Below are 14850 nucleotides of genomic sequence, written 5' to 3' on the forward strand. Positions count from 1 at the left end.
ATAATGGATGTAATGGATATATCATATTGTCTATTTATATAGCTAAGTAGGTCAAACAAAATTTACCTCATACTTCCATATTCTACATAATGGCTTCTTGTGTTACAGGCAGCTCTATCCGGAACTGAAGGAGCAACTCAAAGAATTGAGGAATTATTTAGTGGAAAGCACCAATGAGATGTCACCGCTGAAAGTGTGGGAGTTACAAGGTACACAATGCCTCGTTTAGCTGTCAGACTATTCGGAAAATCCCTTACACATGAAACAATTGCCTATTATCTGTCGTGTTGGGGAAGTGAGTGTGTGCATGTCATCCTCTTCCCCCTAGGAAGCAGCAGTGATGGTGTTTCCAACCACACCTGAAATAGGCCCATATTCTTTATTTAAGTCTAAACAATTAAGGGTAAATTTACAAAGACGTGAATACTATTGCAGATGGGATGTTGCCCATAGCAACCATTCAATTTCCATATATTATCTTCTAGAAGGTGCTAAATAAGAAGTACAACTCCCATATTAATAATTGTACCCCTTAATTTTAGCAAAATATTTACATTTAATAGATGCTGCCTATAACAATTTTAAGCAGTTTCACTAAATACGTTAAAGTTACACATTTTAAATGAATTAGTTAGTTGTCTAAACCCCCTTATATACTAGGCCAGTAGTAGCCAACTCCAGTCCTCGAGAGCTACCAACAGTTCACATTTTCCAGACAACCTAGCTGCTGCACAAGTGAACTCATTACACACTGGTACATTTTAAAAGATCCACAGGTGGAGCTAATTACTTCACTGGTGATTCTGTGAGGATATTTGGAAAACATTAAGTGTTGGTAGCTCTCGAGGACTGGAGTTGGCTACCCCAGCATAGGCAGTCTTAAACACCCTCCACCCCCATCACCATCACCTGTGTTGCATGCTTGGGTGGGTGATGTCAATGAATGACCTCATTAACCATATTGTTCAATGTGTATGTGCTGCATTGTTTGCCCAGGATTACCACGGATATCCATAATGATATTGGCGGTGAAGCGTTTCATCTAGATATAGGGATGATAAATATGTATATTATTTAAGGTATTATGGTATTTTAGGGCCTAAAAGGAAACCTTATAGACATTTTTCATGATTCTTTTTGCTTTATCTTTTAAGCAATATTTTTTTCTATTTCACTGGTTGAGCAGATAATCGTTTTCCTTTTATGTATGATTTTTAACAAGGTGGACGGCTGGGAATTCGCAGGCCGGGTGATGATCGGTAGACTGCGCATGTGTACGGCCGTCCTGCGATGAAAGCCTGCTAGCCTGGCAGTATGCGAGTTGATTGACATGAAGTCAGCATTTGGGGGGTGGAAACTGGCCGTTTTCTGGGAGTGTCAGGGAAAACACGGACATTCCCAGGAGGGCAAGTGTGAGGTCCACTCCAGCCTTGAAAAGCCTGTTTCTATTGCAGCTGACTAGTATATCCCGGGCTACGCACAAACCGCACACACTGTAAGAATCATTTAGATGGTGAGCGTCTTGCAAATGAATCTGCAAGTATTCACACGGCTGTGAAGATTTTGCAAGCTGTGCACATCGGTTCGCAGTCTTGCACACGGTGGGATTTCACTGTGGTTGGGCGGCGAAAAACTGGTCACAGGGTGCTGCAAATTATCAGCTGTGCAGTCAGGTCTGAATTAGGCCCAATAATCTGCTAAACAAAAGCCGTAAGTTATAGCTCCTTGCCACTTTCACCGAGATATCCGTGGTCCATGTAATGTGCTCTGTGCCACAACCATTTTAGGCAGATGGGACCCTTCCCCTTGCCTTACCCGACAGTTGAATATCCTGAAAGGATTGGTTCACCGTGCCAAACTGTTTCCCTATTTAGCATTTCCTGGTTTTCACGGTTGGCTTTGGGGTTCCTTGACCATTTGTAACCTGTCGTTACTGACCAGTCTTTCTAATGTCACTCAGTCAGCACACACTCACAGGGCAGTCTGGGTTCTACTTGTCGGAGCGTAGAAGCTTAGTGGCACCTGGAACTGCTTACCGCTGGGTATAAGTAATATCATGGCAGGTCAGCACTGATGTTGACACTGGTTTAAACACAGGACAATCAGGGGATTTGGTCATTGGGCATGTTGGTCGACGTGGTTTTTTTTTACTGTTTTGGAGCCGACATGTGCCGACAGTCTGTATTTCATGCCCTACCATCCACTAGGGCGTGGTGTTAGAATAAAATAGTGTAGCGAGCCATGCGAGGGGAAGCAGTGCTACGTTTTAATGTTTATGTTGACTGTGTTGACATTCCGTCAATGTCGACCTAATGACCCTGTGGCCCTTACCCATGTCGACCTAATGGTGTCAACCTAATGCTTGTCGACCATAATGCTGGTGACTTAATGATCCATACCCACTATCAGAAAGAGTGAGGGTTTAGTTCTTATCAATAGGCGTCATGCAACAAGAAAGGTTTTAGTCCTCAGAAGTATGGACTGTTCTAGACTCCTTTGTGGTGGGGACGAGAGCCTTGCCCTTATCATACAGCTCATACACACTGAGGTTGTGTAACCAGCCCCCTCTTCAGCCTGGCACCAATAAGTCTGGCCTGAGATATTACATATTAATATTAATTAATGCATCCGTGGGTAGTACAGGAATCAATGCATTCTATCATTTTGGAAATCAATGTCAATCTGCAATTTAACGAAGGACTGATCATATGATTCATCACAGTTGGTCTATTTCCACAGGAAGCAGTACATCCGCTAAAGTCGCAAATATACAATAATTATACACTTGAGCAAATTAACTCTTTGTATACTTCACAGTGATGTCCATGTAAAATCTTCTCTTCAGACCAAATTCTTAATCAACATAAGACCTTTTAGATGAATTGTCCTGTTCTCCTGATACCATCATGGCTCCTATGGCTGCTTATAGCTGACTACGGTTCGGATGCTTGAGGCGTTTTTGCCACTCCTTGTGACTGGCTACAAACGGTCCCCCGACCGTCAATCAGTTTGCGAATAAATCGTTGCAGGATCATCGCAGTACATGCACACTTTGAAGATAGACGCTAACTGCGAAACTGAAATGATGAAATGATGAAACTCTGAATCCAGCCTATAATGATTAGGGATGGGGGGGGGGGGGGGGGGGGTGTTGTAGGGCAGAGAAGGAGTCTGGCTTTGTCACTGGTCTGTTTCCTAGTTTAAGCCCTTGTTGTCCTATAGCAATGGAAGAAAAGGGCTTATCGTTCAAAAACCTTCCTTTCTAATGAAACCATAACCTTTTACATCCTAAATCGCTGTACTCTGGCTTTTGTATCTGAGCGAGTTGTGATAACAATATCAATTAGATTTCTTAGTAATAATTGCCATATTTAATGAATGCTGTTACCTTGGCTGGCAGATGTTATTCTCTCTGCTCCCAAACAAATCTGTTGTTGTTTTCCTTTGTAAGATCTCAGTTACCAGACAGCTGCGCGGATCCTGGCGGCACCGTCCTCGGAAGCCCTGATGGTTATGAAAGATTTAAGCCAGAACTTTCCCACCAAGGCCAGGTAACTTAACAAGACCATTAAATATATTCTTGCATCGCTATGACATGGCTAGTCCCCTTGACACCAATGGACATGATTGTTGTCTCCCCGCACTACCCCTCATACAGAACCATGGAGGATTAGTGATGATTTGTATGGCTCAAACACTGCAGCCACCATTATCCTTAAATGGTCAGATATCGGAGGAGGACCCGCCTATCCTCTGATCACTTCTGGTTTTGGGAGTGGGTAACAGGAGATCCGGCAAGGCATTAGTGCTCCTAGTTAGAGATTCCCTAATTCAGCCATTTTCTGCTACTTTACACTGGTTGAATGTTCTGGGAGTGAAAGAACAACCTTGGGGACGTCCTTTCAGGTGAACACAAAATGTGAGGTAAATGTACTAAGATGGGAGTTCTTTTTCAGATGGGAGGTTGCTGTGGGCAACCAATAGTATTCTATCATCTTCTAGAAGGTACTAAATAAGAAGCACATTCTGATTTGTTGCCCATAGCGATATCCCACAATCTTAGTCAATTTACCCCTGTGTTTTACATGGACAGCATTATGTTTTACACTGGTCATATGGGATCTTTATGTGGAATCCAAATACAGGTTGGGTATTCCTTATCCTTGTATTCCAGAAACCGAAATATTCGTAAAACCGTGGTTTTTCAGAATATTTTGGGGTCCCCTCGCCCCTTTTTTTCATACTTCCCTCGTCCTCGATGTCCACGGTGGTCTCCTGGATTCTCTTTAGCGGCATCTCCGGGCCCAGGGGCGCATTGTGCAGGTGCGACGGTGATGTCACCGGTGCACTCGCGCAATGCACCCCTGGGAACGGAGATGTCACTGAAGAGGATCCAGAAAGCCGCCATGGATGACTAGGTACACCATGGATGTCAGGGGACCATAGGGGCACCACCAGGGGACCAGGTAAGTATGAGGGAAAAAAATATTTATTCCAAAATACGATAAAAACGCTTATCCAAAATGCTTGTGGTCCCGAGCATTTCTGATAAGGGATACTCCACCTGTACTCACAAATAAGTGCAGCTGTATGCCGCACTTCCGGTACGGCAGGGGCGGCCTAGTTTGTATTGGTGGGAGCGTGTAGGATGCAGTGAATTATGCACCCATAGACCATGTGTGTGTGTGTGTGCTATGAGCTCAGGCAGATAAAGGCTCCGCTCCTGTTCCGCTATGCACAAAGCAGTATTTGATATCCTTAGAATGGAGATTTTTTTTTTATCATGTTCAACTTTTTCTATCAGGGCACTAACTAGGACAGTAGTGGATCCTGCTATGCGGATGGAGGTAGAGGACAACCAGAAGGTGAGATTTTAATTTAAACATACATTTGTAAAAATCATATACCATATCCAGACCAGGGGAACACATGAGCGCTTTTGTTGCAGATTTATCAGAATAATGGGTATAAAATGTAATCTGAGGCCTTCCCTGGATATCTGCCTGTGCTATGCTTGCCTGGTTACTGGAACAAGCCTTGACAGATCAGATGTACACATCTGTGCTCGGCATACGCACAGCCTTACAATTCTGTATCCTATTATGCTGCAGTTCCTCGGGAGCGCTGTACTTTCCAACCATAAGGATGCTACATGAATACAATAATCCAAGGTCTCAATGTGCAACTTCTCCCGCAGCCATGCAGAGGCTAGGATTACTCCTTCATTTCTCAGGGGCCCATTTATCAAACAATATTTGCGGCCACACTGAAAACACTCATTTTCTAGGACTAGCCACAAATAGAACGTATTCCCTGAATGGAGGTATGTGAGATACCTGCTGCAATACCTCAATTTCTGCCAGCATCCCCCAAAGGGTTCTTTAGAGGGTGCGATGCCGTCTGATTTGACCAATATCAGGAATGTGAAGTTGGCCCCCTGCGGCTACCACAATCTTATGATTGTAGTAGCCCATTGTAGCCTATGGGTTCTACTTCATGCAATGCAGTTCTGAGAGGGTTCCCCAGATACCCCTTTCCGTAAATGGCCCCTGTGCTTGCAAGTCAGACCGACCCCGCAGATGCCCTGGTCGCACAATCAGCGAATCGCAGGGTTTGGCTGCTTCCAGAACCCCCTGTCCTGCCTGTGCCTGGTGATACATTAACCCAGTATGATTGCAATGTGATCCTGATCGCGCCCAAATTGACCTTACTCCTATAGGATGAACCTAACTATGGCCCTTATTCAGATCTGATTACAGTACAAATTTGGTTGGAAAATGGGTAAAACCATGTTGCACTGCAGGTGGGGCAGATGTAACTTGTGCAGAGAGAGTTAGATTTGTGTAAGTTATTTTGTTTCTGTGCAGGGTAAATACTGGCTGCATTATTTTTACACTGCCATTTAGATTTAAGTTTCACCACACCCCACCCAAATTTAACTCTCTCTGCACATGTTACATCTGCCCCACCTGCAGTGCACATGGTTTAGCCCATTTCCCAAACAAATTTGTACTGCGATCAGATCTGAATCTGATCTATGTTTGCTTGTAGCTATACCTATATTGTTCTGCTTTAGGCCTGGATCTGATTTGTGACTGAAATCTTGTTATCTTGTGTCTGTTCCACAGTATTTTAAGGGTACCTTAGGCCTGCACCCTGGAGACTCTGCTCTGTTTATTAATGGACTGCAGATTGATCTGGACAATCAAGATATCTTCAGGTAATGGGAACACGTGAGAGTAAATGGCAGTACTGACTGAGGGCGCTGTAGTCCGCTCCTTTGCTCCCAGGGGTCCTGAATAAAATGACTCCTAATTGCTCAGTGAGCGGAGAGTTGGCGGCATTTCTATCACTTTGTGCTGTAGTTGTGTGCTCAGGTATTACTTATCTGCAGTGTTCTCTTATTCTTTATTCCTCCTTGCAGTCATTATTGCTGCATATTATTCCTGGTCTGTTTGTTGTTTGTCTCTTTGACTCGCGGAACCATGGCCAAAGACACTGCGCGCCTGCTGCTTGGCCCAGCCACTGAGTAACCCGATCATTCTCCAATCTGGCGCCATACGATTGGTCAGTTTGGATGAGATCTTGTGCTTGGGCGAAAACTATCACAGTGTGTTTAACTTTAAGCGCGCTTAGGGCCTGATTTCATGTTGACTCGCTAAGCAGCGTAAACGCCGGCCACTGGGCTCGCATATGCCTACTCCCCCCTTCAACGGAAGTACTGGCGCATTTGCATGCGAATGGATGAGCACAGGTGAAAAATCATTAGCTGGTCAGCCACCTGTTCGCAAATACAAGTCAGCCTAGACTGTGCCTGGACGCAGACGGGGCGGTCAGCTGACGTCCTGTGATGTCACTTCCCCCCCCCCCCCCCCCGCCCCCGCCCTGACCAGGCTTCGGCACGCCGGCATTCACATGGGGACCGGTTTTGTGGGAAAGCCCAGGAAACGCTGCTCCCGCCCCAATTCTGCACCGCTGTGTGCAGACGGCTCAGCCAGTGTATTACTCGCCAAAGGCGTTTGCACTGCGGGTCTGCACATGCGCAATTCCACCAATACGTATGCACAGATCCACAACATCGGATCCCACTGCGAATTCGGCTCTTTGCAAGCTGACCTGGATCAGGGCCTTAATTCCTCAGTGTACCAAGCATGTCAGCACGGTAGATGCTAATTTGTAGTGGGCTAAAGGACCTTCCACACCCAGGGGGAGGAGCAAAGCCGGGGGGCTTGCTCCTTCACTATCCACACCACCACTGGTTGCCTTTAGTAACCAGGTGGCGAGCAAAACGAGCCTGCGAGGGTCCATTTGCTCCTCCCTTCTTCCGACCTTGCTGCTCCTCTGACACGTCAGGAGGTCCTTTAGCCCACTACAATTTAGACCTAACCATGTCAGCACCTATAGGAAAATCAAAAGTATCCTCCCACTTTAACTTTGCATAAAGACACTCCAAACGAGGCTGCATTTTGTCTTGGCTTTCACCCCAATGATACCCAGAAATATTTCAATAGTTATCTATGCGTTCTGCCACTGCCAAGCGTAACAATGAATTGTTCTGGGACCACCCAGGCTGCAACATCTGTGGGCATCTGTGATTTGTTGGAATGGTATGAGCTTCCAGGGTTGTAAAGAACCATTCCCAGCGATCCTCCAGGATTGTTGGGCTATTTTTAAAACAAGCTCAACCCTTTGAATGCCAACATCTGTGAGCGATGTGCAAGGTATCCGCTAAAAATGCCAGCGTCGCTCACGTGTTCTATACATTTAAATAAAATATTTTTGTAAAAAAAAGGTTTGTCTCCTATATAAGGTCAACATTGCAGGCCATTATGATGAATAGAAATGCTTGCTTGGCAATTTTCACGCCTATTTTGACAAATTCACTTGGCACTCAAGGGGTTAAGCCCCACATACTCAACAGAATTCTGTCAACGATTTGTCCTTGAACTCCAAGGCGGCCGATGATAGTTCATACATGTTGAATGGTATCGTCACCCTGCCCCTGCTTCGTTCATGCAGATGTTGACGAATTGATCTGCATGTAGAGACATCGGAGGACATCATTAACGATATTGAGTGTACACACTAAGCGATATTAGGAACGGTATCGCGTAGAAGGGCCAAAATGAACGATATTTTTTGTAATATTGGTTAGGTGTGTATGGGGCTTTAAACTAGTTTTACACTTTGATTGTGGGCAGACCCTGGGCTCGGGGACTCCCCCAGCATGGACACCACCTGATAGGATTGCAGACCTGAGTTTCCATGCAGCTCTCCGGTTCCCTTGCTATACTATAATAGCATTATAGTGGAATCTACAGACCTGTAAATGGAAGCTGCACCACAAGTGTTGTTACAATGTCTGCTCAATAGTTGACCAGTATTGCTATCTGGAACAATGAATTGCCATTCTGTGGCACATGTGAGAAGGACAACGATCATCACGTAATGCACAGCATGGTAGAATGATGGCATGGGCTATAGCATTATTGGCAGCTGAACCGTATATTGATCCTGACCTTTCTCTATTGCATGCAGCTTATATGATGTTTTGCGCAATGAGGCTCGTGTGATGGAAGGGCTCCACCGCCTGGGTATAGAAGGCGAAGCTCTGCATAATGTGCTCAAGCTCAACATCCAGCCGTCTACCTCTGACTATGCTGTGGACATCCGCAATTCTGCCATATCGGTACTCGTCTAGATTTTGCCTGAATTTTCTATTTCCTGTATAAAGTTGCACTGCTGTAAAATGTCTGTGTGCCGTTGGCTTTGTACGACACTGAATACAAGAGGAACCAACATGAAGTCAGCGGTAGGGATGGCCATCAACCATCGATGTTTGTAATCGATGGCGAAGAAGTACCAATGTTTCTTTTTTTTTTTCTTCAATGTTTCAGGATATGGAGCATAGCCCCGCCTCCACATTCTGATTGGCCCAGAGGCCAGTCAAGCAAAGATAATGGATATCCATCCATAGCTGAAACTATTGACGGTTATCAATCACGATGCGACTGCTCCGATGGCCATCCCTAGTCAGCGGAGTTGCCCTGTACATGTTTGATAGACGACTAAATTATAATTTTTATGGTGACGATTATTGCTACCTAGTGTTCATTCTAGCAACCGCCAACTTTGAAAACCCATGCAGTTCCTCTTCCCTGCCTGGGGTGTCGCTGTCTGCTGTAGTGCTTCTAGCAAAGTGTGGTCTGTATATCAGCACTGATTTGAAAACCAGACCTGTGCTAGAAAAACAACAGCAGACAGTGACACTCCAGGCAGGGAAGAGGAACTGCATGGGTTTTCACAGTTGGCGGGTGCTAGAATGAACACTACTACCTACGTATCTTCTGTGCTAAATTGGCACGAGTTTACACCCTAGAGCAGTGTTTTTCAACCACTGTGCCGTGGCACACTAGTGTGCCTTGAGCTGTTCTCAAGTGTGCCCCCAGATCTAGAGATGCCCAAACCAGTTTACAGCCACCAGCAGTTCAAGTGTTATTTACTGGTCTCTTCATTTCATTTAAAGGACCATTGTATTTTATTTTTGTTACCTGTTGGGACCAGTGTGATTGTTTTTTATATGGGGACCAATAGGTTTGTTTTTTTCCTGTGCGGGCCAATGTGTTTTGCCCTGTGGGGATCTCATGGTGTGCCTTGGCAATTTTAAAATCTTATTTAGTGTGCCGCAAGGTAAAAAGGTTGAAAATCACTGCCCTAGAGCATCTGTTTTAGTGAAGTCATTTATAAAATACTGCAAGATTTATATTCTGTTTATTTGTTTTGGATAGATTGCGCACACGGATCTCTAGGTAATATGTGAATTACCCAGCGGTGATGTAGTATTTTTAGCGCCATGAATAATATACCTCTGTTTATGTTGCAGTGGGTGAACAATCTGGAACTGGACAGCAGATACACGTCCTGGCCGTCCAGCGTTCAGGAACTGCTCCGTCCCACCTTCCCGGGAGTCATTCGGCAGATCCGCAAGAACTTCCACAACTTTGTAAGCTGCCACGGTCTTTATCTGTCATCCGGAATGTCACGGGAGTTGTCTCTCGGTTATAGTTGTTCTGTTTCTGAATAGGAAGTTAGATTTAATGATACACAAAAAGCTATCTTGGGGAAGAAAAAAAAAAAAGCAGTCCATAGCCAGCAAGTTACAGGAACCCGCTGGTCTTCAGCTGCAATATTTAAAGCGGCAATAATTTAAAAACCAAAAACAACCTGGTTTCGTCTTTTAAAATAATTTTGCTTTAAATCTGCATGTGGGTCCTCGTAAACTATTGGTGCAGTCCTGAAAAACATTTCTTTTTGGCACGTGAACATCTTTTTCATGTGGCTATGCACCTGGTGTGCGTTGGAGTCTGAATCTGCATACAAAGCACAAAGGAACATGGTGTCAATAAAACTGCATCATAGTACTTTATATACAGACACACATATATACAAATGTCACATTATATTATTCAGTCCAGTCTTGTGAAGTGGTTAATTGCACCACAAGGCGACTCCGATTCTTATTCGTATGAAAAACCTGTTCTATTGCTCGCCACATGGCGTATTGAGGCTAGTGGTATGAAGACACCTCTGTAGCTGCTATATTACCAAATCTAGTTGGTTCCTGCCTGTAGCCTTTATCCCAAATAGCCTAAAGTCCTATAAAACTGGGGATTAACAAATATCCAATTCCAACAAGCTCCGTAGAAATAGTTCTTCATGATAATTTTACCACAAAGTTCAGCACAGGTCTTTGTTCAGGTTAATGGTCTATCAGACTTTTTTGGCTTTTGTCACTTGCTCCATAGTTTGACTTTTTATTATGTATTAGCAGCATATTCTCATCCTTTCTATGGTGCCATAAGGGATCCGCAGCGTCCAATTACAGAGTAAATTAACGAATAAGCACAACAACAAAGTGGTTTACAATTCAAGACAATAGAGGACAAGTACAGGGTTTATAAACATAGCTGCGTCAGCAGACAACGTTGAAATAATGGAGCCTACACACATTGATTTGCACCAGCGATTAGCATGGGAGATTTCCCTCGAGCTTTCCGGAATCTAGATTGCTCAAAAAGAGTCAGCGATGTGTGCCAGAGATTAAGCATAGACGATATCTGTTAAGCAAGGGAAAAAAGAGGTTATTTTAAGGCACAGAGTGTTTTGTTGATGGAGGTCGCTGATTGCTGTTTCACAAAACATGTGCGATGTGCTGTCTATTACTAAGCGATATGACTAGATTTATACTGCATACATGATCTACTTCTCCCAGTGATATCGACATGCGGGGCCCCCCATCGCTATAGGCCCTACACACGCAGCTATCTGTGCTTCATTTCTAATCTATCTAGTCAGATTGCTTACAAAATAGGCCTTTATCCCTTCTTGTGTAGATTTGGTGCCGTCAAAGGGTGGATAGTTAAAAAAAGAGAAGAAGAATCACATGAGGGAAGAGGGCCCTGCTTGTGAGAGCTTACAAGGGAATGTTATATATCCACCATGTTTTTGTAGCACCCAGACCAGAATTGATCTTGACTGCTTTGGTTCCAGGTTGTCTTTGTTGACCCAGTGCAGGAGTCTACGTCTGAGCTGGTGACCTTGGCAGAGATGTTCCTCAGTAATCACATACCTATGAGGTAATATAATACCCCGTTATCCGCGCCAATGTAGAGAGATTTGTTTATTGCTGACTACTATATCATTATAGCAATAGTATGCTTCGGGCGTGTCATTTCCTCCACTGGTTTCTACAGTTGTTCATTAATCCTGGCAGAAAGTGGCTTTGCTTCTGCACTATGATGAATGGTCTTAGTCCATAGACTAGAACAATAATGTGCAATTTAGTTACTGCGGGCTGTGTTCTATAATATTGTAATGCATCAACGTTAATGTAGACTCGATTGCTTAAGGATAATTTTTTTTTATTGTTGCTGTAAGTATGCTACTCTCAACGTTTATTTTAGCAGTCATTTATGTAATGGCCACTAGAGGGTATTTATTTCCACGTATCACTTGTGTAATGCTGGTTCTGTGTTTCAGGATTGGATTGGTGTTTGTTGTGAATGACGCTGAAGAGGTGGATGGCTTTGAGGATGCCGGTGTCGCTCTACTGAGGACTTTCAACTACGTGTCTGATGAAGAGGATAATTATCAGGCTTTCCAGACCATTGTATCGGTAGGTTGCTGGGAAAGGAATACAAATCCAATAATCGGATTTCTGTTACTGTATAGACTTATCTTTTGCCTCATCTAATGTGGAAACTGTAGGGATGTGAGAATATTTCTCCACGTGTCTATACTGTTTTACACGGTTATATTAGGTAGAGGGCTTTGGAGAGTGATAAAGTAACAGCCAATCCTCTCCTAACTGCCATATTACAGGCTGCGTTTGAAAAAAAAATATGGTACTTTATCTCTCTCTCTCTCTCTCTCCACGGCTTAGTAGATCTGCCCCAGAGTAGACTATGATTGGATATACAGTCCATAAATACAGAAAAATATATACAGTATATTTATAGTGTTTAAAATCATCCTAACAGGACATCTGTCCCCTTCAGCACTGAACCAGTGAGGTGGTTGTGTGGTGTATTGTATGTGGGTGAAATAAGGAATACCTGCCATTGTGTATGCAGTGGTTTCCGTTATTACCTTAGTGTTGTGATCCTTGTGTTTACCTGAGTTTACAGCCGTTTCCATTAATGCCATGGCTGTTGTAGCCAGGGTTCTTAGGGCAAAGAGACTGTCTGAGAATTCATGAAATGTCAAGAATTTCCATTGAATGTGGAAGAGTCCTATCTGTCTGTGGGGCAGATGTATTAAGCCTGATAAAGTGGAAGATGATAATGCACCAGCCAATCAGCTGCTTTCATTTTCAAACAAAGCGGATTGGCTAGTGACTTTATCACTTAAGCAGTCTTAATATATCTGCCCTATGGGTGAAATGTAATAGGGGGCCTTATTTTGGTTCATTCTTTCTGACAAAATCCTTCTTAGATGGGCAAAACCATGTGCACTGCAGGTGGGGCAGGTGTTACTTGTGCAGAGATAATTAGATTTGGGTGGGGTTTTACTTCAAAGTGAGATCTATATTGCAATGTAAAAATAAAGCAGTCAGTATTTTCCCTGCACAGAAACAAAATAACTCACCCAAATCTAATTCTCTCTGCACATGTTACATCTGCCCCCCCCTGCAGTGCACATGGTTTTGTCCATCTAAGAAGGATTTTGTCAGAAAGAATGAACCAAAATAAGGCCCAGGGAGAGAGAATCAGAAAGTGAGAGATTTGGTAAGAAATCTCCAGTTTTTTTTTAAAGCGGCAATCATTTACACTGCAAAACCAGTTTGATTTTGAAATGTAAATGATTGCCGCTTTAAAAAGAAGTGGAGATTTCTTACCAAATCTCTCACTTTCTGAATCTGTCATCCTATAAAATTTTGCCCATTACGTCCTACAGGTTGTTCCTGTTCTTACAGGAGGGCCTAACCTTTCTTTCACAGTAAACTGGATATCCCGATGTTTTTGCAGGATGCCTGTAGTGTTCGCAAATCGTTAATAGCTCCAGGTATACACAATGTTCCACAAGTAGTGCCACCAATTCATGTTGTGTCGTGTGGAAAAAAAAATCACATTAATTCGATTAAATTTTACAAGACAAACAATGTTTGAGGATAGTGTGTTCTGTTTAACTTCATACTGTACTTACACTAAGTAATGGCATCATATATTCCCAGCTCTCACATAATGATGGCACAATGAGTCCATGACCGGGGTTGTACAACGTGAGCTAATAATCAAACTGTAGAGTAGCAACAAAGGGCCTGATTCTGTGTCTGAGCCAACGCAGATATTGGCAGCAGCCAAATTGACTACCTTATGCTTTTGCACGTATCCATAGTGATTCACGTTGACGGCGGTAGTCATCATTCTTAGTATCGACAGGAAGATCTGTTTGAAACAAGCATCACTCTATTTACATGACTGACTAGCTGGCAACTCTGGCTACATGCCCTCCATAGTAACACTGCCACCGGAGGAATCGTTCACAAGATAACTGCTCGGTTGTTACCCACTGTGAGCTCACATTCCAACAGTAGTTATACAAGTATCTTAGTGTTTGTCCTTCATGCAGAGTTTCCCAAACTCTGACATTAATCCAGCATATTGCTCCAACATGTATACTTCTATAGTAGCTGTGTACAAATCATACTTTAGACTTGTCTGAATAATTATATAAAATTACTGAGTCTAAACTATGTTCTATTTTATTCCCTGAAACCATTGTTTTTTTTTTTCCATTACTATCCCAGACATATAAGAGTTTTATTTGGTTGGGCAGATCCCAAAGCTGAATCTTAGCTGTGGATCAGTCAGATACTGGGCAGAATTCATTGTGTGTGAATGACACAGTGAGGACTGATACGTGCTAGTTTAACCACTGAGATTGTCTTTGATCAATGTTTTCTTCTCTCCTTCCTGTTGGTGTAGATCTACAACAAGGTCCGCACTGGGGAAAAGCTGACTGTGAAGCATGTGACTAACGTTCTGGAACAGAAGTATCCCTACGTGGAGCTCAGCAGTATCTTGGGCTCTGACTCTGCCTATGACCAGTATAGAAGGGTAAGGCATTCCTTTAGGCAGCCTGTGAAATTGGGTGACCATTATTACCCCTTTCACACCAGTCTAAATTCCGGGGTTTGGCCCAGGAACAACCCGCGACTAGCGCTGGTGTGAGAGGTTCCTGGGCCAAATTCCCTATCTAGCAGGATTGCTCCTGCAACCAGTCCGGGTTACTGGCTGGTGTAAAGGGGCCTTTCCGGCTTGTACTCACCGGAATCGGTCTGTGGAGTCT

The 14850-nt window shown here is 43.7% G+C and overlaps 1 protein-coding gene across 2 annotated transcripts in view; it reads left to right on the forward strand.

The window, feature by feature from the left end:
• UGGT1 (UDP-glucose glycoprotein glucosyltransferase 1) overlaps positions 1-14850 on the forward strand; it is a 75463-nt gene that overhangs the window by 18839 nt on the left and 41774 nt on the right. For both annotated transcript variants that reach the window (XM_083178434.1, XM_083178435.1), the window contains exons 9-17: positions 109-209; positions 3452-3551; positions 4805-4865; positions 6129-6220; positions 8539-8689; positions 9884-10003; positions 11551-11636; positions 12040-12175; positions 14487-14618. In XM_083178434.1, coding sequence (XP_083034560.1) covers positions 109-209; positions 3452-3551; positions 4805-4865; positions 6129-6220; positions 8539-8689; positions 9884-10003; positions 11551-11636; positions 12040-12175; positions 14487-14618 — 979 coding nt within the window. The remainder of the gene's footprint in view (positions 1-108; positions 210-3451; positions 3552-4804; positions 4866-6128; positions 6221-8538; positions 8690-9883; positions 10004-11550; positions 11637-12039; positions 12176-14486; positions 14619-14850) is intronic.

This window comes from Crinia signifera, chromosome 3 (assembly GCF_055691185.1).
Source record: "Crinia signifera chromosome 3, ASM5569118v1, whole genome shotgun sequence".
Lineage (NCBI taxonomy): Eukaryota > Metazoa > Chordata > Amphibia > Anura > Myobatrachidae > Crinia > Crinia signifera.